Here is a 25,864-nt window from a genome sequence, read left to right as displayed (position 1 = left end):
GCCTGCTGACCAACAGCATCTCTGTCTGGACTGGACTGCAACTCTCCAGAATCAGAATCAGAATCAGAATCAGCTTTATTGTCATTACGCAAGGTAACGAGATTGAGGCCATTCCATACAGTGCGATGTGTGCATGCTAGAAAAACAATGTGCAAATATATAAAAATATAAAAAATGTAGAAGTGCAATGAATATGGTGTGAAATGAATATATACATGAAAAAAAAACAAAAAAAAAACAGGGTGGTTGGTGGAATGGGTTATTGCACCGAAGAGAAGGCAGTTATGAGGGACAATGGGGCAGTCCGTTCAGGATGGTTATGGCCCTGGGGAAGAAGCTGTTCTTTAGCCTGTTTGTTTTGGTTTTAATGCACCTGTAGCGCTTCCCAGAGGGCAGCAGGTGGAACAGGTCAGAGCCAGGGTGGGTGCTGTCCTTGATGATGGCACTGGCTCTGTTGAGGCAGCGGGAGGTGTAGATGTCCGTCAGAGAGGGGAGAGGGCGGCCGATGATCTTCTGAGCCGTCTTGACCACTCTTTGCAGCCTCTCCCTGTCTGCTGCAGTGCAGCTGCCGTACCATACCGTAATACAGTAGGTCAGCAGGCTCTCGATGGACGAGCGGTAGAAGGTCAGCAGCAGGTCAGGCTTCAGGTTGTACTTCCCGAGGACTCTAAGGAAGTGTAGCCGCTGCTGAGCCTTCTTGATGATTGATGTGGTGTTGACTGTCCAGGAGAAGTCATTAGAGATGTGGACTCCAAGGTACCTGAAGGTGTGGACCCTCTCTACACGCTCGCCGTTGATGTAGAGGGGGGCAGGGTCGGTGCTGCTCCTCCTGAAGTCGACGATGATCTCTCTGGTCTTGCTGGTGTTGAGAGCGAGGTTGTTCTCCGAAGACCAGGCCGTCAGCTTCAGGACCTCCTCTCTGTAGGCAGCCTCGTCACCCCTGGAGATGAGCCCGACCACTGTGGTATCGTCGGCGAACTTGACGGTAAGGTTGTCACTGTGGGCCGGACTGCAGTCATGGGTGTAAAGGCAGTAGAGGAGGGGGCTCAGCACACAGCCCTGTGGGGAGCCGATGCTCAGCGTGCGGGAGGATGAGAGGTGCGGGCCAAGTCTCACATTCTGGGGTCGGTCCGTTAGGAAGTCCCTTATCCAGGCGTTTGTGAGAGGGGGGAGGCCAAGAGTGTCCAGTTTATTGCAGAGTCTGTCCGGGATTATTGTATTGAAGGCAGAGCTATAGTCCACAGAGAGCATCCGGACGTAGCTCTGCTGCTGCTCCAGGTGGTTCAGAGCAGAGTGGAGAGCAACAGCGATGGCGTCCTCTGTGGACCTGTTCGCCCGGTATGCGAACTGGTGGGGGTCGAAGTCTGGAGGGATATGGTCCTTGATGTGCTGGAGAACAAGTCGCTCGAAGCACTTCATGATTACCGGAGTGAGGGCCACTGGTCGGTAATCATTCAGGCTGGTGATGGGAGACTTATTCGGCACCGGGATTATTGTAGATGACTTCAGGCAGGATGGGATGACTGCCTGAGCCAGGGAGAGGTTGAAGATCCTGGTGAGGGGGGGAGCGAGCTGGTGGGCGCACGTCCTGAGCACCTTTCCAGGTACTCCGTCTGGTCCGGTAGCCTTCCTGGGGTTCACAGTCAGGAGCACTCGTCTGACACTGTGCTCCTGTACAGTGAGTGGAGTGGCGCCGGAGCCCGGTGGGGGCGGGGGCAGGGCTGGAGCAGATGAGTGTCGCTGGGGGGTTTCGAAACGGGCAAAGAAACAGTTAAGCTCCTCTGCCAGTGTCGCACTCTGATCCGCAGTTGTCATATTGCAGCCTCTGAAGTTCGTGATGTCATGAATGCCCCGCCACACCTCCCGTGAGTTTTTGCTGGACAGATGGGACTCTATGCACCTCCTGTGGTCCGCCTTTGCTTTTTTAATCCCTCTCTTCAGGTCGGCTCTAGCAACACTGTACAGTGCCCTGTGCCCTGACCTGAAGGCTGCGTCGCGGGCCCTAAGGAGTGTGCGGACCTGGCTGGTCATCCAGGGTTTCTTGTTGGGGTAAACCCGGATGTTTTTTTCCACAGTCACATTCCCGATGCAGAACTTTATGTAGTCCAGCACCGTTCCTGTGGCTGTCTCCAGCTCCTGTTGTTGGAAGAGGTCCCAGTCTGTGTGTTGGAAGCAGTCCTGAAGTTTGGGGAGTGCATCGTCAGGCCAGGTCATAACAGTCTTTGTGATAGGCCTGGCCTGGCGTCTGATGGGGGTGTAGGTAGGAGAGAGCAGGAGGGAAAGATGGTCTGACTGTCCAAGCTGGGGGAGGGGTGTAGCTCTGTACGCGTGCTTTATGTTGGTATACACGTGGTGCAGGGTGTTCTTGCCCCTTGTAGAACACTTCACGTGCTGGTAGAACTTAGGGAGTACAGTCTTCAGATTGGCCTTATTAAAATCCCCTGCTATGATATGAACACCGTCGGGGTGGGCCCGCTGCTGTTCGTTGACGGTGTTCAGCAGAAGAGAGAGCGCTGTGTTTACTTTGGCGTCCGGTGGAATATACACAGCCGTGATGATAACAACAGACAGCTCTCTCGGGAGAAAAAAAGGCCGACATCTAACAGACATGTACTCCACGTCCGGGCAACAGTGCTGTTCAGTGATTGTCCCGTTGTTGCACCAGTTCTCATGCATGTAGATACAGAGCCCCCCTCCTCTGCTCTTACCGGAGTCCTTAGTTCTGTCCCGGCGGAGCAGAGTGCGTCCGGCTAGCTGCATGCTAGCATCGGGTATTTCCGGGTGAAGCCAGGTTTCGGTGATAATCATAGCACAACAGTCCCCGAACATAGCGGTTTCCAGCAAGTTGTAACTCCAGGTCGTCCATCTTCTGTACAAGGGATCTGGCATTAGAGAGGAACAGGCTTTAGAGGTGGCTTGTGGGGTTGTTTCCTAAGCCTGAGCAAGACGCCGGACCTGCGGCCACGCTTCTGCTTCCTCTCCCTCCTCCGTCTACGCCGTCTCCCAGACCCGACAACAAACCACGGAGAGCCCTGTGCTCTCGCTATGTCATCTGGGATGTTGTGCTCGTGGTGAAAGTCGCTCGAAACAGATATCTGGTGCGAGTGACTGGCGGGTGTACCGGGTGTTTGCAGTACAGGTGGTGCACAAAAGGAAAAAAAACATGAAGAAAAGAAGGAAGAAAGAGCACTGAAATGGAGAGCCGTAAGCCGCTGCGTCTGTGCGCGCCGCCATCTTGGATTTTTTATTTTATTTTATTTTATTTATTTTTTTTTTATTTTTTTTTTTGAGTGGTGAGGACAGCGGAAAAGATAATCAGGACTCCTCTTCCTCCTATCCAGGAGATTGCAAAAAGCCGCTGCCTGACCAGTGCTCAGAAAATCTGCAAAGACTCCTCCCACTCCCACCAAGGACTGTTTTCACTGCTGGACTCTAGAAAGAGGTTCCGCAGCCTCCGAAGCAGAACCTCCGATTTCTGTAACAGCTATATATATATATATATATATATATATATATAACATACATCCATAAACGTGGACACATGTGAAAAAGTGCAATATATTTATCGGTACAGTAATCTATTTATTTATTTATATATATTTATATATATTTATTTATTTTATATATATATTTATATATTATTAATATGTATTTATTTATTTATATATGCACCTTATTGCTTTTTTATCCTGCACTACCATGAGCTCATGTAACGAAATTTTGTTCTTATCTGTCCTGTAAAGTTCAAATTTGAATGACAATAAAAAGGAAGTCTAAGTCTCTAAGTCTATTATAGTGAAATTATTTGCAAACGTGTATCTCAATCTGTGCGCATGAAATCCAATTTATGTGCATGTGCACTAATGTGTGTGTCTGTATATCAATCCGAGTGTGTGTAATCAGATCCACGTAAGTGTGTTTTAAGTTGTCTGCCTGTTTCTAATCAGAAAGAACCCTCTATTGGCTCTTTTTTACACGTGACTTTTGTGACACTTCTGTCGTGTAAGATTTGAGCGAGCACACCCAGATTTGTGAGCGTGTAATACTTGTGCACACACATTCAGAAGTGTGTGCGTGTAATACAATCTGACAACTGACAACTTAAAACACAGGTATGCAGATCTAAAACACACGTATGTGGATCTAAAACACACGTACACAGATCTAAAACACACGTACGCAGATCTGAATACACACACTCGGATTGATATACACACACACAAATTAGTACACACGCATGCGAATTGGATTACTCGCGCACAGATTGAGATACACGTTTGCAAATAATTTGATTACAATAATACTTCCATAATTGGTGACCACTGTACTAAAGGTTTGCGTGCGCTAAAACACCTGGAAACTTGATTGCACACGCAAAGCTGATCTAATACATTTGTGTGCAGAGGATTACATCTCTGAAGTGAGCAGAATAAGGAGCGCAGTCCATTTAACGTGTCTGTCTTCGAGAATATGCAGATTTTATGCTGATCATCAGAATGCCCACAACACTGGGAAGAAGAAATGCTAATTATAACTAAATGGGTTGTACTTGTATAGCGCTTTTCTACCTTCAAGGTACTCAAAGCGCTTTGACACTACTTCCACATTTACCCATTCACACACACATTCACACACTGATGGAGGGAGCTGCCATGCAAGGCGCTAACCAGCACCCATCAGGAGCAAGGGTGAAGTGTCTTGCTCAGGACACAACGGACATGACGAGGTTGGTACTAGGTGGGGATTGAACCAGGGACCCTCGGGTCGCGCACGGCCATTCTTCCACTGCGCCACGCCGTCCCTATTATTATTTAGCACAGGCAGTGTGATCTATCAAGGCTCAAACTTTTCTGCAGGGGCTTTTTTGAGTCTTTGGCACGTCTAAGAGAAAGGAGAAAGGAGGTAATTGCGCTGCAAAACCAGACAATGGACAATCAATCCTCCGACGTTTATGTGTCAACAGATTCGGACTGTCAGAAATAAAAATCATTAGACGTACATTAAACATATCGTCTATTTTTTATGGTTTTATAGCTTCTGGATGACTTAAAACAAATGAAAATGATGTTTGACAACTGTTTGCTGGCGTTCAATTTTTTTTTTTAATGCCGTTTTTTTATTGAGAAAGTTTAGTATTACAATATATCTCCTATATGAAAACATATCTTACAGTATGCATTTTCTTGCGTATGGATCCTTCCAGTCATGGGCTGCACTGCTGTGGTGATGGTCCACTGCCTCCCTGCAGAGCCCACGTCAGAAGGCTAAAAATAGTTTTTATTGTCTGGGTTGCCATTCTGTATTGCAGAAAAGTTGTTAGAGATTGTTCATGTGTGCTGCTCGTTCAGTAAAATCGCACGTTTGGAAAGCATAATAACAAGAATGTGGAGGGAAATTAGTATTTCCATTGCCACAGCAAAAAGAAGAAGTACAAAACAGTCAGTGGTGAAAATATAATGTTTTAGAAGTGATTACTTATAGGAGGATTTTATGGCCTCGTAGCCATTAAAAGACGGACGCTTGTGGACTTGTTTTTTTGAACAGTTTAACAAAGGTAACACAAATTATATTAAGTCCGACCAATCCAGGCATGGCAGCAGATACGGGTGTAATGTGATCCGCTATGCTGGCGATCCATTGGAGTGAGAGAGCGAGAGAGAGGCTTTATCTCAATCAATTAAAGTTTATTTATATAGCCCTTACTCACAAGTGTCTCAAAGGGCTGCACAAGCCACAACGACATCCTCGGCTCAGATCTCACATCAGGGATTGGGCGCAGTGAGAAACCTTGGAGGGGTCCGCAGATGTGGGGACCACCCTCCTGGGCGACCGGTGCAATGGATGTCGAGTGGATACGGATAATAATAATTTATCTCAGAGGCACCAGCCGGCTGTCCAATCACAAGCTATAAATAAGGGCAAAATCAGTGAATAACACAAGTGATGGCGTAAGTACGATGCACCTAACGTACATCAAAGGCTCAACAGGTCTCTGCCTCATCACCCACACGCTTATCATCACCCACACGCTTATCATCACCCAAACGTTTCTCATCACCCACACGCTTCTCAGTACAGATGTCGCAACAAGTGCCCCACAAATACCATCTTCCTTCATATCCTACATAAAATAATAAATGTGGTCTTTGGTCACACAAACTCCTAGAAATTGCCATGAACCTGCTAGGACTGACTCCAACAGGGCCATATTTTTTATCCTGTAAAGTGTCTTTGAGTACTCTGAGAAGCGCTATACCAGATAAAATGTATTATTATTATTATTATTATTATTATATGTTTACTTTCATAAAAACAAGGCTTGGCGTCTGACATGTTTTGTTTATTGACTCATTCCGACATACATAGACGTTGCATATTTGTTTGGCGCACAATTGCATAAAACCATGGAATTTAACAAAAAATATGAATTGGACATCATACCCTACAGCAGACTTGGGCAAATTAAGGCCCGTTAAGCTTTTCAATCTGGCCCGCCCGATATTCCCAAATATTATTTTTAGATCTTTAAGATTGAAACTGTAGCTGCCATTATGATGTGCAGTGATGTTTTCAAATTACCGTGAGTCTTGAACTATACAAAGTATTTCAATGGTTGGAATCTGTGCTTTTGCATGATATACTAGTTGCTACGGTAATCTAAGTCACAGCACCTCAGAAGATGCACCAAGCAGTGTGGGTGGGGAGCGTTTCCACAGAGTGTTTCCAGAACGGCCAGCTTGAAATGCAAGTGTCATATATGACTAAGCATAAAGCTTAGTGATATATCAGATGTATCAGATTGCAGGTGGGGTGGTTTTGCCCTTCGCGATAATATTTTGCTGTGTTTGTTTTATTTTTGTTATGTTTCGCTTGATTGTAAAATATGTCGATCGAGAGGGGGTGTGACGTTCATATGTTGTCAATATTCAGTGTTTTATCGTTCATAGATAATATTGTAAATTCAACATTCTTTATTTTCATGTACATTCCACCCAGAATGTACATGAAAATAAAGAATGTTGAATTTACAAAAAATAAAAAATTCCATTCCTAGCGTTCAATCAGACATTATTGTGAGGTTTTGTATTAGTGTTCCTAAAAATAGATATACGGCCCTCCAGACACATGTTTTTCTTTAAATTTGGCCCCTGAGTCAAAATAATTGCCTAGGCCTGCCCTACAGTGTGAACGTAGGCCGCGATGAGTGACGATCCTGGTAAACAAACAGCAAGACGTTACATCCGTTTTCTACCTGTCGGGGTCGCGGGTCATGCTGGAGCCTATCCCAGCAAGTCACATTGATGTCAGCATCTCCTACACGCCGTTTTACAGATCCCCTGCTGCCTGTGTCCCACCGTGTCAGTCCCCGCTGTGTTGCGCTTTCAAAATTAAATCACATGAGTTAAAGATTTGGAAAACAAATATTTTCTCCTCAGTGGAATAATTTTTGGGTGCGACAAATGCGTCTCCCTTCAATGTTGAGTGGACATGTCTGCTCTTATCCCCACATTAGCTACCTGCGCATATGCAAAAAAAACAGTATCATTGAAGCATTTACAGTATTTTCAACCGCTTGTCCCTCTCGCGGTAAACCCCATTTAACAATTGCACAATACGATGTTTTGTTTTTGTTTCAGACATACTTAACAAGTTGCATTTGCAAAAATGAATATGTCCAAAAAGGAGTACGAAGAAGCCATGCTCATAATTAGTACTACATAACACACAATAATTTAATTTGAGATTTTACAGCATGTAATTCTTTGCAATGGTCCTCCTGGAAGCAGTTTCTCTTCGTTATTATTGCAGAGGAACATCTTGCAGCTGATGCATTGTATATGTTTTACCCTTTCAACCTTGGTTTCAGCACCTTTGGGCATGGCTGCAGTCAACCATGACTGGCATGTACCTGCCCCCATATTCCCTTTTTAACAATGTTTCTGGTGTGGAATTATTTTTTCAATTGTCAACCAATCAATCAAGCAAAGTTTATTTATATAGCCCTTAATCACAAGTGTCGCAAAGGGCTGCACGAGCCACAACGACATCCTCAGCTCAGATCCCACATCAGGGCAAGAAAAAATTCAACCCAATAGGCACAATGAGAAATCTTGGAAGGGACCGCAGATGTGTCTCATACTCTTGATATTACCCTTCGCTTTGGTCAGGTTCTCGGTCATCTGTGAGATCTGAAGGCCAGAAACTGCTCTGCGTTCTCTGATTGGTTAGACGCTATCCTGTCAGACCTGAACCGCATCCAAAAACCATCAAAGAAATGAGCAATCACACACAAAGTCACATTCTTGGTTTTGCTTATCATGCAATAGAATCTCAGCATACACATTAAAGAGGTCCATACACAACTTTGGTTTTCATTATACTTTGTTATGACTGCCGGTCTTATCACTTGGACCGAGACTTTGTCTTTGCAAAATGCACATAAACGACAAACGACATGAATAAATAAGTATTTGACATCGGTTTTACAGTTAATGAAGAGTCTTGATCTTCAAGGCCGTTTAAGAGCACCAGGGACTGCACATTTAAAGTGGCAGAGCGCAAGCCGGCCTTGTAGCGCTCTTATTGTAAGCAAATTCCATACCTGCCATCAAGGTGTCCGTGCAAGACTAGGCTCCCTATAAAACTGCAGAAGACAGCCAGGAAGCGCCATAATAGCCTTGAGACTGGTAACACAGACTCTCAGGCTATCTAAAAAAATCACAGACTGAGTCACCAACGTGTGTTCAATCGTACTAAACTGAATGAAAATCTCATATTTACCTAAAACTGAATTGTGCTAAAACTGGGGCATATGAAAACTGTTTAAACGTTTTGAATTTCTACATTTTAACCATTGTACAAGTGTAAAAAGAAGCTAACATTTGTATTTCCCATAAACAGAAACATGTTCCCTGAAAATTTGGTGCAGGCTTGTTTTCAACAGGTAAGCATACATAAAAGTGTGAATGTGATTAATGTCACATGAAGCTAATGTTTATATCATTGCTAATGTTTGGGTTTCACTCTAGTACAAGACCAAGCGCAAAGAGTTGGAGCCATCCAAAATTCCGTACACGCACACGCCGACTCCTCCCCTGGTGACAACTTTCATGGATGCCATGGAGGTTCGTATGTCCATCATGCCACAGACATCATTTGAGCAATGGGGGCGGTTTTGGTGCCCTGCAGTTTTTACTATCCCAAAACAATGTTACACTCTATTAAATGGAGACAATTCAAGCACGAGGACCAGGTGGAAAACAGCCACTCAAGCTGCAGACTTGTTTTCCTTTAGACTGCCCTCAATCTCATCGATTTGCTGTGCCGTTTTGTGCTAACGTGTGATTCCTAATAATTTAGGAAGGGAGTTTTTTGCTGTCCGCTACACATGCACTAACTTAGTCAGATTTCTTAAATAGGTCGGCTCTAAAGAACCCATGGAAACACCTCAATTTGATCATGTTTTTTAGAAACCGGACTAACACACCTGGATTATGTTATTGGAAACCAGATCTCTTGAGTGGGTCTTTTCCTTCGAAATGAAAACTGCCTCCACCTATCCGCAGAGCCTTCTGATTATATTCCGAGACATTTTGAAAGTTTTGTTAGCATGATTCTTTGTCCGAATATTCCTTCGAAACAACTCTCTCCCTCCTGCTAGTCTTTCTTTCTGCATTCGCTCCGAGACATTCTTTGCGCAATTTAAGATGTTTAAGATTTAAGATCTTTTTTTTATGCTGTCTGCTATTTCACATCAGCATAGCAGTTAGAGACGTAATGTTTGTAATCTGTTCCAATATTAGTCCGCGTTTATCTTCCAACGTAAGTTGTTCACATGTTGACAGTTTGTTCTGTCTGGGTCATGTGACGGAGTATGAGAATAAAAAGGTACTTTATGAGAATGAAATAGTAACATTACAAGACCGAAGTCCTAATACAACACAAAAAAGTTTATATGACAATAATGTAATATATTACAAGAAGGGTGTATTCTGCAAGAATGAAACGGCAAGGATACAAGACTAGAGTAATATAGCATGATAAAAGTCAAACATTCATGAAAATACAACAAAGTCAGAATCTTGCTCATAAAAGTTTGTAATTTTACAAGATTGACAATAATAACATTACACAAATAGTGGAATGTTGCATGATGAAAAGTAGTCATTTTTTGAGAATGGAAATGTACCATTCCAAGAATAAGAAAGTGCAACATACATGTATGAGAATAAAGTTGTAACATTACAAGAGCATTACAAGAGCATACGAGAATAAAATACAAGTTGTACAATTTCTTGTGATAATTTTTTCCAGTAATAAAAGTCATAATATTAGGACAATTCAGTTGAAATAGTACAAACCCCAAAACCAGTGAAGTTGGCACATTGTGTAAATGGTAAATAAAGACAGAATACAATGATTTGCAAATCCCTTTCAACCTATATTCAATTAAATAGACTGCAAAGACAAGATACTTAACGTTCGAACTGAGAAACTTTATTTTTTGCAAATATTAGCTCATTTGGAATTTGATGCCGGCAACGTTTTTCAAAAAAGCTGGCACAAGTGGCAAAAAAAGACTGAGAAAGTTGAGGAGTGCATAGCAAACATTTATTTAGAAAATCCCACAGGTGAACAGGCTAATTGGGAACAGGTGGGTGCAATGATTGGGTAAAAAAGCAGCTTCCATAAAATGCTCAGTCATTCATAAACGATGATGGGGCGAGGGTCACCACTTTGTCAACAAATGCGTGAGCAAATTGTCCAACAGTTTAAGAACAACATTTCTCAATGAGCTATTTCAAGGAAGTTAGGGATTTCACCATCTAGGGTCTGTAATATAATCAAAAGATTCAGAGAATCTGGAGAAATCACTGCACGTAACATTGAATGCCTGTGACCTTGGATCCCTCAGGCGGTACTGCATCAAAAACCGACATCAGTGTGTAAAGGATATCACCACATGGGCTCGGGAACACTTCAGAAAACCACTGTCAGTAACTACCGTTCGTCGCTACATCTGTAAGTGCAAATTAAAACTCTACTATGCAAAGCAAAAGCCATTTATCAACAACACCCAGAAATGCCGCCGGCTTTGCTGCTCATCTAAGATGGACTAATGCAAAGTGTAAAAGTGTTCTGAGGTCTGACGAGTCACACGACGTCCACATTTTCTAAAAACAACTTGAAATGTGTACGTCGTGTCCTCCGGAACAAAGAGGAAAAGAACCATCCGGATTGTTCTCGGCACAAAGTTCAAAAGCCAGCATCTGTGATGGTATGGGGGTGTTTTGCTAATACACCCCCATACCATCACAGATGCTGTATTAGTAATACAGTATTATTGCCCAAGGCATGGGTAACTTACACATCAGTGAAGGCACCATTAAAGCTGAAAGGTACATACAGGTTTTAGAGCAGCATATGTTGCCATCCAAGCAACGTTATCATGGACGCCCCTGTCTATTCAGCAAGACAATGTCAATCCACGTGTTACAATAGCGTGGCTTCATAGTAAAAGAGTGTGGGTACAAGCCTGTAGTCCAGACCTGTCTCCTATTGAAAATGTGTGGCGCATTATGAAGCGTAAAATACAACAACGGAGACCCCAGACTGTTGACCAAATTAAGCTGTACATCAAGCAAGAATGTGAAATAATTTCACCTGAAAAGCTTAAAAATGTTTTTTAAATTCTAAGTTAATGATTATTTGCAAAAAAAAAAAAAAGTTTCTCAGTTCGAACATTAAATATCTTGTCTTTGTAGTATATTCAATTGAATATAAGTTGAAAAGGATTTGCAAATCATTGTATTCTGTTTTTATTTACGAATTACACAACAAGTTCACTGGTTTTGGGTTTTGTACTAAAAAAAAGTTACAATTGTGCAAGAATGAATTATAACAATGCTGTACCAAAAAAAGTGTTAACGTGCGCAAAAACATGTACAGCAAAGCTTTATTTTTACATGAATAAAATGTCTTTTTACGACAGCGACATCCTCGCGTTGCGATGATCAGCAGTCGACTAAACGACTGCAGTGTACTGTCTAACAATGTCAACTCCACAAATGTTAAGTCTTACATTAGAATGTGGTGTCTATTGTGTCAATTTCAAGAAATACTGTAACTGCTAATTGCTAGCTTGTCGCTAAATTTCTTTTCCGTTGCCGTCAGAACATCACCAAGGAGTACAAAATCATCGGCACATACTCGGATGGAATCAACGTCTTGGGCCTCATCGTGTTTTGCGTCGCTTTTGGCCTCGTCATTGGGAAGATGGGCGAAAAAGGACGTATCCTTCTGGAGTTCTTCGACGCTCTCAACGACGCAACGATGAAACTGGTGCACATCATTATGTGGTAGGCTACCTTGTTAAGTTGTCTCTATATCATAATATCTTCTTTTTTTTTTTTAATATGTTGAAATATAGTAAAAATAAAGAAAAAAATAAAATTTTAACAATAAAAGCCTTGAATCTTAATATTGCACAATCTTATGAAAATTAAATCCTTTTTTAAAATCTACATATTTTGAGACTATAAATATGAAATTTGGTTACAAAAAAAAAAAATTGGTTTTATGAGAATGAAAGAGTAACGATACTCTTACTATTGTGCGTAATTTAAGTGGCTGTTTGCAACTTGCTCAAAGTACAAGAAGAGGAACACCACCAGCTAGCGTATGTTACCATTAGTGGTTTAACAGAACATATATTTTTAAAGTGTCTATACTTTTTACAATGACTAATTCTATTGAATAAAAATTGCTCATCGGCCAAAGGAATTTGTTTGCTGTCCATGTTTGTCACTCACCACACGTACACTTAAGGAGCGCGTAAACATACTATTGACAAAAGATGTCCAAGAGAAGAATCTAACAATTTTAAGTGTTGTTGTTACGATAGAATATACATTCAATGATAGCTAACGATAGCTATCTAAATCGCTATCATTAGATAACAACAAAGCTAATGCGCGTGAACAGACATGCCAAGCCTCACGCTTTGAGCGTGAGAGTCACGCAATTCAACCCATTCTCACGCTACACTTGACCTTTCTCACACTTATATTTCCCCATTTAATACTCTATATTTATTTTTTATAATAGTACATTTTTTCCCCCCAGCTTGCCGTACTTCGAGCCACTCTGGTTGACTGACCAAAGTAACTAATCCCAGACCAATCCATAAATCTAGCCAATCACGGAATGCACCACGCATTGTAAACCAATCAGAAGCAACGTAAGGCTGGTCTTGGCGTCTTTATCTTTTACACACACCTCAAAGAAGTGTTGTTAACTTGGCGACTTTCCAACTAAATCGTGTGAATTACCAACAACTCTTAGTGACTTTCTCTCTGAAAAGTGACTTTTTGGGATGTTTTGGAGACATGAAAGCACGTAACACTCTAATGTCATAAACGTACAAGCAGCGCTGCTGTGAGCCTTTCCTCACAGGCGGTCCCCTGTCTACCGTATGTCTGCTCTTAGACAGCTTGTACTTTTAAGTGCAATGACAATGAAGTTCCATTCCATTCAAGTCAGAACAGGGAGGTGACGCACACCCACTCTGTGCAAACCTGCCACTGTTTCTGAGATGTAAATGTAAATGTTTCATTACTGCCACCCATCCATCCATCCATCCATCTTCTTCCGCTTATCCGAGGTCGTGTCGCGGGGGCAGCAGCCTAAGCAGGGAAGCCCAGACTTCCCTCTCCCCAGCCACTTCGTCCAGCTCTTCCCGGGGGATCCCGAGGCGTTCCCAGGCCAGCCGGGAGACATAGTCTTCCCAACGTGTCCTGGGTCTTCCCCGTGGCCTCCTACCGGTCGGACGTGCCCTAAACACCTCCCTTGGGAGGCGTTCGGTTGGCATCCTGACCAGATGCCCCAACCACCTCATCTGGCTCCTCTCGACGTGGAGGAGCAGCGGCTTTACTTTGAGTTCCTCCCGGATGGCAGAGCTTCTCACCCTATCTCTAAGGGAGAGACCCGCCACCCGGCGGAGGAAACTAATTTTGTCTGCTTGTACCCGTGATCTTGTCCTTTCGGTCATAACCCAAAGCTCATGACCATAGGTGAGGATGGGAACGTAGATCGACCGGTAAATTGAGAGCTTTGCCTTACGGCTCAGCTCCTTCTTCACCACAACGGATCGATACAGCGTCCGCATTACTGAAGACGCCGCACCGATCCGCCTGTTGATCTCACGATCCACTCTTCCCTCACTCATGAACAAGACTCCGAGATACTTGAACTCCTCCACTTGGGGAAAGATCTCCTCCCCAACCCGGAGATGGCACTCCACCCTTTTCCGGGCGAGAACCATGGACTCGGACTTGAAGGTGCTGATTCTCATCCCAGTCGCTTCACACTCAGCTGCGAACCAATCCAGTGAGAGCTGAAGATCCTGGCCAGATGAAGCCATCAGGACCACATCATCTGCTTTTTGCAGATGATGTGGTCCTGCAGCCACCAAACCGGATCCCCTCAACGCCTTGACTGCGCCTAAAAATTCTGTCCATAAAAGTTATGAACAGAATCGGTGACAAAGGGCAGCCTTGGCGGAGTCCTACCCTCACTGGAAACGTGTCCGACTTACTGCCGGCAATGCGGACCAAGCTCTGACACTGATCATACAGGGAGCGGACCGCCACAATCAGACAGTCCGATACCCCATACTCTCTGAGCACTCCCCACAGGACTTCCCGAGGGACACGGTCGAATGCCTTCTCCAAGTCCACAAAGCACATGTAGACTGGTTGGGCAAACTCCCATGCACCCTCCAGGACCCTGCCGAGAGTATAGAGCTGGTCCACAGTTCCACGACCAGGTCGAAAACCACACTGTTCCTCCTGAATCCGAGGTTCGACTATCCGGCGTAGCCTCCTCTCCAGAACACCTGAATAGACCTTACCGGGAAGGCTGAGGAGTGTGATCCCACGATAGTTAGAACACACCCTCCGATTCCCCTTTTTAAAGAGAGGAACCACCACCCCGGTCTGTCAATGCAGAGGTACCGCCCCTGATGTCCATGTGATGCTGCAGAGTCTTGTCAACCAAGACAGCCCCACAGCATCCAGAGCCTTAAGGAACTCCGGGCGGATCTCATCCGCCCCCGGGGCCTTGCCACCGAGGAGCTTTTTAACTACCTCAGCAACCTCATCCCCAGAAATAGGAGAGCCCACCACAGATTCCCCAGGCACTGCTTCCTCATAGGAAGACGTGTTGGTGGGATTGAGGAGGTCTTCGAAGTATTCCCTCCACCGATCCACAACTTCCACAGTCAAGGTCAGCAGAACACCATCCTCACCATACACGGTGTTGATAGTGCACTGCTTCCCCTTCCTGAGGCGGCGGATGGTGGTCCAGAATCGCTTCGAAGCCATCCGGAAGTCGTTTTCCATTACTGCCACCCTTCAAACAAAAAACAACATATCGTTCATGTAAATGAGCCAGTCAGTAGATTTGGTTTGTTTGTGAATATAAAATACCCTTCTTCTTTTGATCAAATTTGATACTCTTAACATTTAACAATGTAGAACAAAGAAAAATACAACTAACCTAAGAATAAACAGAATTTACAGCTACAATGATAATTAGCTTTTTTTTTTTTTATTCACTTTTTGTCTCCCATTACGTTGTTCTTCTCTCCTACAGCGTTCATTGTAATCAATCATGCAAATGAGGCAATGATATCATCCAGCAACTTCTAGCCACTTTTATGACAGTCAATATTTACTTTCCTTATTGAGGAGTTGGCAACACTGGACAGTGAGGACGGAGATGTAGAAAAAACTAAATTTAGAACACATGCAGAGGATGACACAGAAGAGCCAGCAGAGAAAACAGTGGAGATGATTTTCTAATTTCTGAATAATGAAGACCAGCATTAGGAGGCCACAGTGCAGGGAGAGCTGCCAGAGGTCTTAAGTATAAATCAATGCTAAAACAGACCAAAATCAGTATTAAAAAAAGCATCACGCCACTTAAGTCTCACGCTTGTCTTTTTTCTGTGTGGCATGTGAAAGCATGTGTTACATATGGGCATAGTTACATCATGACGTGCTGAAATCTTTAAGAGGGCAGGACATACAGTGATGCTTAAAACACATTGGAAAGTTAGGGCCTTTTGGGCAGCCGCGTGGCGGTTGCAAAAAGCTCCTTACTAGTTTTATCGCACAAAAAAGTTGTTGTTTCAGCGATAATAATGTGATTAAATCACTAAAACGATTATAGAATCTTGACAATCAAATTGGATTTGAGGAGAATCCAATGTTAAAGTTGTATTATTGCACATCAATTGTTGTCATTTTTCATCAATAATAGTGGAATATAAAGTGGAATATAAAGAATCTCATTTGTATGTTGTGTCATGTTGTGTAAATATGTAGTCAACGGGTTTTGCAAATGAAGCCCTAACCCTATCGTTTGTTCTTCAGCTATATGCCCATTGGGATCCTGTTCCTAATTGCCGCCAAGATCATTGAGGTGGAAGACTGGGAGATCTTCCGCAAGATGGGACTTTATATGGTGACGGTGCTGAGCGGGTAAGTAGTCCCCAGGATTTATGCTGAACATTTATTTATGTGTCCAATTGTCCCCCCCAGGGTATTTGAAAACTGCTCAAGCTGCAAATGCACCAGCGGAAACTAACATCATAGCGGTAAATCTAAGAAAGTGTGCGATCAGGACGGGTCAAGGGTTGCTCTAAAGGAAGGTGACGATGCTAATCTCACACTAAATGGAGTTACACGCAAATAAACTGTAGACGTTGGAGGTTAACTACAGAAAAAATTGGATTTGGCGAGAATGAAATCGTAAAGATTGGGTTATGTCGTCATAACAAGACTTTTTTTCTTCCTAAAGAATAAAGCTGTAATGGTATGTAATTTTTTCTCGTAACATGATGACTTCTTTTTTTATAATAAAAATAAAAAGGCACTGTATAGGTGTTTTCAGCAACCTTGTAACCTTGAGCAAAAAACAGTTTTGCTTTTACAAGAAGTTTCCTTTGTAGTTTTTTCTGAATAAGGTCATACTTTTACAAACTTTTGTAAAGAAATAGTCATGGTGTTAAAACGATGACTATTTTCTTGTCATGTTGAAAAATCTGTTGGACATTTACAAGAACATGTCTCTCCTACTTTAAAACATTGTTTCTCAACCATTGTTGGGTCACAAGCGGCCCCTAGACCACTGCGGTCCGTATGGGTTGTAGCAGTACTCAGTTGTAATATATCCTCTGGGCATTCAATCAATCGCAACTGGACTGTTCAATTTGTCTTAGAAGACTTTTCGCCTTTCATCCAAGAAGGCTTTATCAATTCATGTTCATAGACCTAAATTGGTCAAATCTAGTCTCAGACTTAGATTAGTCAGATATAGTCTCAGACTTAGATTGGTCAGATCTAGTCTTAGACTGGTTGGATCTAGTCTCAGACTTAGATTAGTCAGATCTAGTCTCAGACTTAGATTGGTCAGATCTAATCTTAGATTGGTCAGATCTAGTTTTAGGCTTAGATTGGTCGGATCTAGTCTCAGACTTAGATTAGTCAGATCTAGTCTCAGACTTAGATTGGTCAGATCTAGTCTTAGATTGGTCAGATCTAGTTTTAGGCTTAGATTGGTTGGATCTAGTCTCAGACTTAGATTAGTCAGATCGAGTCTCAGACTTAGATTGGTCAGATCTAGTCTTAGACTGGCCAGATCTAGTCTTAGTCTTAGATTGGTCAAATCTAGTCTCAGACTTAGATGAGTCAGATCTAGTCACAGACTTCGATTGATCAGATATAGTCCTAGAATTAGATTGGTCTGATCTAATCTCAGATTTAGATTGGCCAGATCTAGTCTTAGATTTAGATTGGTCGGATTTAGTCTCAGACTTAGATTAGTCAGATCCAGTCTCAGACTGAGATTAGTCACATCTAGTGTTAGATTTAGAATGCGGAACTAATATATATTCATATGAATAATTCCAATAAAAATAAGTCATACAATATTCAAATAACCCCCTTGCACCCTTCTTTAAAAATTGTTTGGTCCACACTGCGATTTGTTCCTCCCATGTTTCTTTTTCATCCGCATTCGAACAAGCAGACAAATTTGACAGAACAGTGGCCCACACCGATATTCTTTTAGGGCGCCCAGAATTCCTAGCTACGTCCCTGCCTATTATTGTGAAAAAACAACTGTTGAGATGCAAAACAGAACTGGATCGTGACAGAATAGTCCAGTTGCGATCGATTGAATGCCTTCAGAATATAATTTCTGTGTTACGTAGAACGTCACGTCCGCTTTGCTTTGTCGTGGTGTAATTCATATGGTGGTCAACAAGCTTGAGCGTAGCGTTAAATCAAGTAAAAAATGCGTTTATAAATGAAAAGTTTGAGCTGAAAATACAATATTGCTGTGCTGTTCCAAGCGCTCAAATAAAGTTAAAAGTTAAAGTTAAAGTTCCAATGATAGTCACACACTAGGTGTGGCGAAATTAATCTCTGCATTTGACCCATCACCCTTGATCACCCCCTGGGAGGAGAGGGGAGCAGTGGGCAGCAGCAGTGGCCGCGCCCGGGAATCATTTTTGGTGATTTAACCCCCAATTCCAACCCTTGAGAGATAGGACATACCTTTAATAGAGTCTCGACAGAAAAGGTTTGAAAAAAGAATAAAGTCAGAGAATTTACGAAAGTGAGTCGAGGGAAATGGGTCTCAAAAATATAACTTTTATTATCTTGTGGAATACGGTCGGAACATGCAACGATAACATAGCCGAAGGGTTGTTTGAGGATTTGATTTGTTTGAGAAACTTTCTGTGATGCAATTTTGTTTATTCTCTCCAATATTAGTAGTGTTTGATGGAAGAACTAATTGTAAAGAAAGGACAAGAGATCACATTAGTTTGTGTTCTTTTAAATTATGTTGTAGTTACTATGCCTAAATATAATTACGTTAACATGGTTGTGCAAATAAACCAGGGGTGGGCAAACTTTTAGGCTCAAGGGCCACATTGGCACATGATGCATTTCAAAGTATAAAATATCTGTTGGAACTAAGCGTAGACTTCTTAAATATGGGCTATTTACCGTATTTTCCTCACTATAAGGCGCACCGGATTATAAGGCGCACCTTCAATGAATGGCCTATTTTAAAACTTTGTTCATATATAAGGCGCACCGCATTATAAGGCACACCACATCATAAGGCGCATAGAATAGACGCTACAGTAGAGGCTGGGGTTGCGAGACCCGTTGTGGCTCAATATTGGTCCATATATAAGGCGCACTGGATTATAAGGCGCACTGTCAGTTTTTGAGAAAATGTGAGGTTTTTAGGTGCACCTTATAGTGCGAAAAATACGGTAATTATAATACATATTTTTTGGCGTGGCTCGGATGCTAGAGCGCCCGTGCCAGCAACCTGAGGGTTGCACGTTCGATTCCAGCTTCTGCCATCCTAATCATGGCCGTTGTGCCTTGGGCAAGACACTTTATACACTTTGCTCCCTGTAGCACTGACACTGGTGTATGAATGTGTAGGACTCCCTTCGAAAAAGAGATTCTTAATCTCAATAGGACCATGCTGGTGGTATAAAGGTTAAAAAAAATTTTTTTAAAAGAACATCAAAGAAACATAAAAATGGTATTGAAGGGTTAACACTTACATTCTCTTTTAGTAGTAGCAGAGTTGTTGATCACCTTTTTTTGCCAATGTGTCAAAGTCTAGTATCGGTTCTGTTTTCAAAACCGATCTTTGCTTAATTCTGTTCTAATATTTGGCGGGCCGGATTAAAAAGACCAACGAGTCGGATGTGGCCGACGGGCCGTAGTTTGTCCATCCCTGAATAAACTAACGTCATGTTAAGTCTTATTAATAAATATTGTGATTGTTGGGCCAATCTATTGTAGATTTTTGTTGCAGAAACAAAAAGCTTAGTTGTCGTTGTGCAGGAAAGCAAGGTGCTTTAATCCACAATATAGCGTTTTGGGTGATATTAGTTAGCTTCAAGAAAATATCCTTAATATTGTAATATCTGTGATATTTGTGTGTGTGCGCTGTGCCTTTAAGGGATGGTGACATTGTGTGTGACGTGTGTGAGTGGAGAATGTGAACGGGTTTGTGAAAGAGTTGAATAGAATAGAATACAATAGAATAGAATAGAATAGAATACAATGGATTTATTGTCATTATATTTGCATATAACAAGATTAAGGACTCCAATTTAAGGTGCGGTAGTGGGAACAAATATGGGGTAGAAATAAATTACACAACAGGTAATAAAGAAAAAACTAACAATTGAAATAAACAGACTACTATGCAATAAAAATAATAAGCAATCCTGTACAATATACAAAACACTACAGAAATACAAAATACTGCAATGTAAAAATAAAAAGTTGAGAAAACGCAAATTTTCAAGTTAACATGACGCAACAAGATTTTTGCGTTTTCTCAACTTTTGACTACTGCTGGCCAGACACTGTTTTGGTAGTTAAACATAGTGAAACCTAATTTCTGAGTCTGACTAACTTGAAAACTATAATTAGTCCAACAAAATATACCAAAACAGTGTCTGGCCAGCAGTAGTCAAAAGTTGAGAAAACGCAAAAATCTTGTAGCATCATGTTAACTTGAAAATTTGCGTTTTCTCAACTTTCTTTTTTTTTTTTACAGTGTACAGAACAAGACAAGAGTACCGGAGTAATAAATAACAATCAGTGTCGGACGTATTGCACTCGAAGGGTAATATGCACAGTAGGGTATAAGGATAGGATATTGTATAGGGGTGAATTATTATTATAAGTTAGAGTTCAAGATGGTGACAGCTCTGGGAAAGAAGCTGTCTCTGAGCCTGTTTGTTCAGGCTCTGATGCACCTGTAGCGCCTGCCCGATGGTACCAGGTCGAACAGGTGGAAGCCAGGGTGTGTGCTGTCCTTGGTGATGCTTGTTGCTCTGTTGAGGCAGCGGGAGTTGTGTAAATCCTTCAGGGAGGGGAGGGGGCAGCCGATGATTTTTTGTGCAGACTTTATGACCCTCTGAATTGCCTGTTTGTCTGCTTCAGTGCAGCTGGCGTACCAAACTGTTATGCAGTACGTCAGCAGGCTCCCGACAGCCGAGCGATAGAAGGTCACCATCAGCTGCCTCTACAGTCTGTTCTTCCTCAGCACCCTCAGGAAGTGGAGTCTCCACTGGGCCTTCCGGATGACCGCAGTTGTATTTTGGGTCCAGGAGAGGTCAGCAGATATGAGGGTGCCGAGGAACTTGAAGGAGCTGACTCTCTCCACCTCCTCGCCGTTGATGTAGAGGGGGGCGGGGTCTGCAGTGTTTTTCCTGAAGTCAAAGATGAGTTCCTTGGTTTTTGTGGTGTTCAGTGCCAGATTATTCACTGAACAGAGTGGGTCAGCGTGAGTTGTGGCTAACAGCAGCAGTGTGTGTATTGTTGGGACCACTAACAAGTTACCGCTTGTTGATAAAGGGACTGAGCGTGCATACTCGTCTGTGTCACACTTCTCTAATGCGGGGCATTACGTTGGTGTCAGAAGTGCTCCGGTTTCAACGTTCCGCCCGACCGCATTGCTGGAGTGAGCTGGAGAGTGTGCAAGTGACATGTCGGATGCTGCTTGTGTCGCTGTGAACGTAAACAAACATGGCGGCACCCATGCGCTTGTGTGAGACGGCATTAAGGACGCTAAAGTTTTGGGGAAAAGGAAGCTGGGTGTTATGATCCGCTGCCCGGATCATATTTCTGTTTGGGTTTTCGGGTCACGTGTGTTTTCTGTTAGTCTTGGACTCATTTTGTTCCTGTCTGTGCACCTTTGAGTTGGTTACCATAGTTACATATTAATTCCACCTGCCGCTTGTGTTTCTGACGCGCACCTGTTGTAATCACTGACATTATTTAAGCCTGCCTTTTCCAGTCAGTCAGCCTGGTTTCTTTATTTGTGTCACGCGACTGCTAGTAAGTTTTTGCTTGTCTCCTAGCTCCTGCTAAATGTCATAGTCGTTGCTAAGTTGTAGCCTTAGCTTCCGGTGCGCTCGGCACCTTTTCCAGTCGGTTTGTTTTCTGTTTTGTACCTGTTTTGTGTTGTTTTATTATTAAATCAAGTTATTGCCTGCAAGTCCATTCGTCCATTTGCATCTTGAGAGAACAAAACCCGCGTCATCATGCGCCCCGATCGTGACACTGGGAAGCTTTAGAAAAACAGTTGGAGCTTGTGGCTAATAAAGCAGGCTGGACTGAGGAGGTGAAGCCATAGAGTTGGCTTTGTCACTGACGGAAGAAGCTGTGACCTGTTTGCTCCTGCTGAAGCCGTGTGAGAGACTTGATTACAGTGCCCTGGTGGCTGCAATGCAGAAGCGTTTTGGGGAGTTTCACTATAGAGACTCTCTGCACTGTGAGTTTAAGTATTGTGACAGACTGCCGGGTGAATCGCTTTGCTGCCTTGCACATGGGGTCGAGAGGCTGGGTCGGCATGCGTGTGTCAGAATGCTGAATTTGATCCAAAATGAACTGATACGTGATCAATTCACCCAAGCTCTTAAACCGGATGAATTGGCGTCACCCCACAGCTCTTGCAGACGCGCTCGAACTCGCCATGGAGCGAGAAATCGCCACTGTGGCGGCACTAGAAACATCTTCCCGCCCAGTTTCAGTGGCCTCAGTAACGCAGGAGGCGGCCTGCTCAGCCTCCACTGCCAGTCCTACGTCCAGCAGCAACTCCTGTGGGTCTGTTGACACCAGCAGCAACTCCAGTGGGTCTGTAGACGCCAGAAGCAACTTCAGTGGGTGTGCTAATGAGTCTGCCGACGCCACCATCCTCCTGTCCAGGGGTCTGCCGACGCCACCATCCTTGTCAACAGTGGCTGATGCTGTACTGGAGGGCATGTTCAGCCGCTTCGGGACTACAATTATCCTCCACAGAAACCAGGGCAGGAATTTTGAATCCAAGGTTTTCACTGCCATGTGTGAACGATTGGACATGCAAAAGAGACGACCAACCCACTTCCATCCGCAAAGTGATGGACTAGTAGAGCAGTTTAACCACACCATGCAGCAGCAGCTTGCCATCCTCCCCGCCAACCTGGGACCAACATATTCCGCTAGTGCTGATGGCCTCCTGTTCTCAAGTTCAAAGTTCCACAAGCTGCAACCCTGCTCTGTGGATGTTAGGTCGGCAGATCCACACACCGGGACAGTTGGCATTTGGGAGACCACCAGCAGCACAGCGGATCGACCAGGATTGGACTACGCCCGAGACCAGCTGGAGAAGGCTGGCTTGAGGCAAAAGTGGAACCGTGACGTGTGGACCAAGTGGCGAGACTTCAAGCCGGACGAGCTGGTCTGGGTGTACACGCCCAAAAGAAAAAGTAGGACATTGCCCCAAGTTGGAAAGTCATTAGGACACTCCATGGAGGGTGCTTGAGAGGTTGTAAGAGGTAGTTCATAAAGTCATAGTGTCCCCTATGGGCCAAAAGGTTGAGACCGTTTTGCACCCTACAAGGGCAGAGAAGTTCCCCTCGCCAGATTGCACAGGACGGTTAGTGAGTCAACGTTCCCCAGATTCCACCATTCCCTGTTCAGCCGCTAGTGCCACCTGTTGACAGACCTGAGCCAGAACAGGAAAGGCCACGAGAGAGAGGCGTAGACCGCCAAGGTTCAGGGATTTTCTTGGTGACTCCTTGAGGCAAAGAGCTTCATAAAAGAGAAGGCATTGTAATATGTGATATTTGTGTACAAAACCCAAAACCAGTGAAGTTGGCACATTGTGTAAATCGTAAATAAAAACAGACTACAATGATTTCCCAATCCTTTTCAACTTATATTCAATTGAATACACTGCAAAGACAAGATATTTAATGTTGGAACTGAGAACATATTTTTTTTACGAATAATCTTTAACTTAGAATTTAATGGCAGCAAGACATTGCAAAACAGTTGGCACAGGGGCATTTTTACCGCTGTGTTACACGGCCTTTCCTTTTAACAACACTCAGTAAACGTTTGGCAACTGAGAAGACCAATTTTTGAAGCTTTTCAGGTGGAATTCTTTCCCATTCTGGTTTGATATACGGGGTCTCCGTTGTCGTATTTTACGCTTCATAATGCACGACACAGTGTGTGAATGTGAGTGTGAATGTTTTCTGTCTATCTGTGTTGGCCCTGTGATGCCTATCTGCAGCTGAGATAGGCTCCAGCACCCCCACCACCAAAAGGGACAAGCGGTAGAAAATGGATGGATGGAATGCACCACACATTTTCAATGGGAGACAGGTCTGGACTAAGGTCTGTTTTGCTGGAATAAGCAGGGGCGTCCATGAAAAAGACATTTGGATGGCAACATATGTTGCTCCAAAACCTGTATGTACCTTTCAACATTAATGGTGCCTTGACGAGTCCACAGAACACTTTTCCACGTTGCATCAGATAAGTTCGGGCCCAGCGAAGCTTGCGGCGTTTCTGGGTGTTGTCGCCTCAGTGATCGAAGGTCACGGGCATTCAATGTTGCTTTCTCCAGATTCTCTGAACCTTTTGAAGATATTATGGACCGTAAATGGTGAAATCCCTAAACTCCTTGCAATAGCTCGTTGAGAAATGTTGTTTTTAAACTGTTGGACCATTTCCTCACGCATTTGTTCACAAAGTGGTGACCCCATTCCCCAACTCTCTCTGCCACACTGGATGTCAAGGACAAGTTCTATGACAAGCTTGCAGCCACCATCAGTAGTATCCCCTCCAAGGAACAACATAGACTTAGACTTAGACTTCCTTTTTATTGTCATTCAAATTTTAACTTTACAACATAAGAACAAAATTTCGTTACATAAGCTCATGGTAGTGCAGGATAAAAAAGCAATAAGGTGCATATATAAATAAATAAATATATATAAATAATATACAGTGGGGCAAAAAAGTATTTAGTCAGCCACCAATTGTGCATGTTCTCCCACTTAAAATGATGACAGAGGTCTGTAATTTTCATCATATGTACACTTCAACTGTGAGAGACAGAATGTGAAAAAAAAATCCAGGAATTCACATTGTAGGATTTTTTAAGAATTTATTTGTAAATTATGGTGGAAAATAAGTATTTGGTCAATAACAAAAATTCAACTCAATGCTTTGTAATATAACCTTTGTTGGCAATAACAGAGGTCAAACGATTACTATAGGTCTTTACCAGGTTTGCACACACAGTAGCTGGTATTTTGGCCCATTCCTCCATGCAGATCTTCTCGAGAGCAGTGATGTTTTGGGGCTGTTGCCGAGCAACACAGACTTTCAACTCCCTGCACAGATTTTCTATGGGGTTGAGGTCTGGAGACTGGCTAGTCCACTCCAGGACTTTCAAATGCTTCTTACGGAGCCACTCCTTCGTTGCCCGGGCGGTGTGTTTGGGATCATTGTCATGCTGGAAGACCCAGCCACCTTTCATCTTCAAAGCTCTCACTGATGGAAGGAGGTTTTGGCTCAAAATGTCACGATTCATGGCCCCATTCATTCTTTCCTTAACACGGATCAGTCGGCCTGTCCCCTTAGCAGAAAAACAGCCCCAAAGCATGATGTTTCCACCCCCATGCTTCACAGTAGGTATGGTGTTCTTGGGATGCAACTCAGTATTCTTCTTCCTCCAAACACGACGCGTTGAGTTTATACCAAAAAGTTCTATTTTGGTTTCATCTGACCACATGACATTCTCCCAATCCTCTGCTGTATCATCCATGTGCTCTCTGGCAAACTTCAGACGGGCCTGGACATGCACTGGCTTAAGCAGGGGGACACGTCTGGCACTGCAGGATTTGATTCCCTGTCGGCGTAGTGTGTTACTGATGGTAACCTTTGTTACTTTGGTCCCAGCTCTCTGCAGGTCA

The 25,864-nt window shown here is 43.3% G+C and overlaps 1 protein-coding gene across 1 annotated transcript in view; it reads left to right on the top strand.

Moving 5' to 3' along the window:
* Positions 1-25,864, top strand: part of slc1a1 (solute carrier family 1 member 1) — a 60,692-nt gene that overhangs the window by 19,604 nt on the left and 15,224 nt on the right. Inside the window, exons 5-8 of the mRNA XM_061961168.2 lie at positions 8,902-8,944; positions 9,030-9,125; positions 12,175-12,359; positions 16,437-16,544. Of these exons, the coding sequence (XP_061817152.1) occupies positions 8,902-8,944; positions 9,030-9,125; positions 12,175-12,359; positions 16,437-16,544 (432 nt within the window). The remainder of the gene's footprint in view (positions 1-8,901; positions 8,945-9,029; positions 9,126-12,174; positions 12,360-16,436; positions 16,545-25,864) is intronic.

The sequence above is a fragment of the Nerophis lumbriciformis genome, linkage group LG05 (genome assembly GCF_033978685.3).
Source record: "Nerophis lumbriciformis linkage group LG05, RoL_Nlum_v2.1, whole genome shotgun sequence".
Taxonomy (NCBI): Eukaryota; Metazoa; Chordata; class Actinopteri; order Syngnathiformes; family Syngnathidae; genus Nerophis; species Nerophis lumbriciformis.
This window is presented reverse-complemented; position numbering and strand designations above follow the sequence as displayed.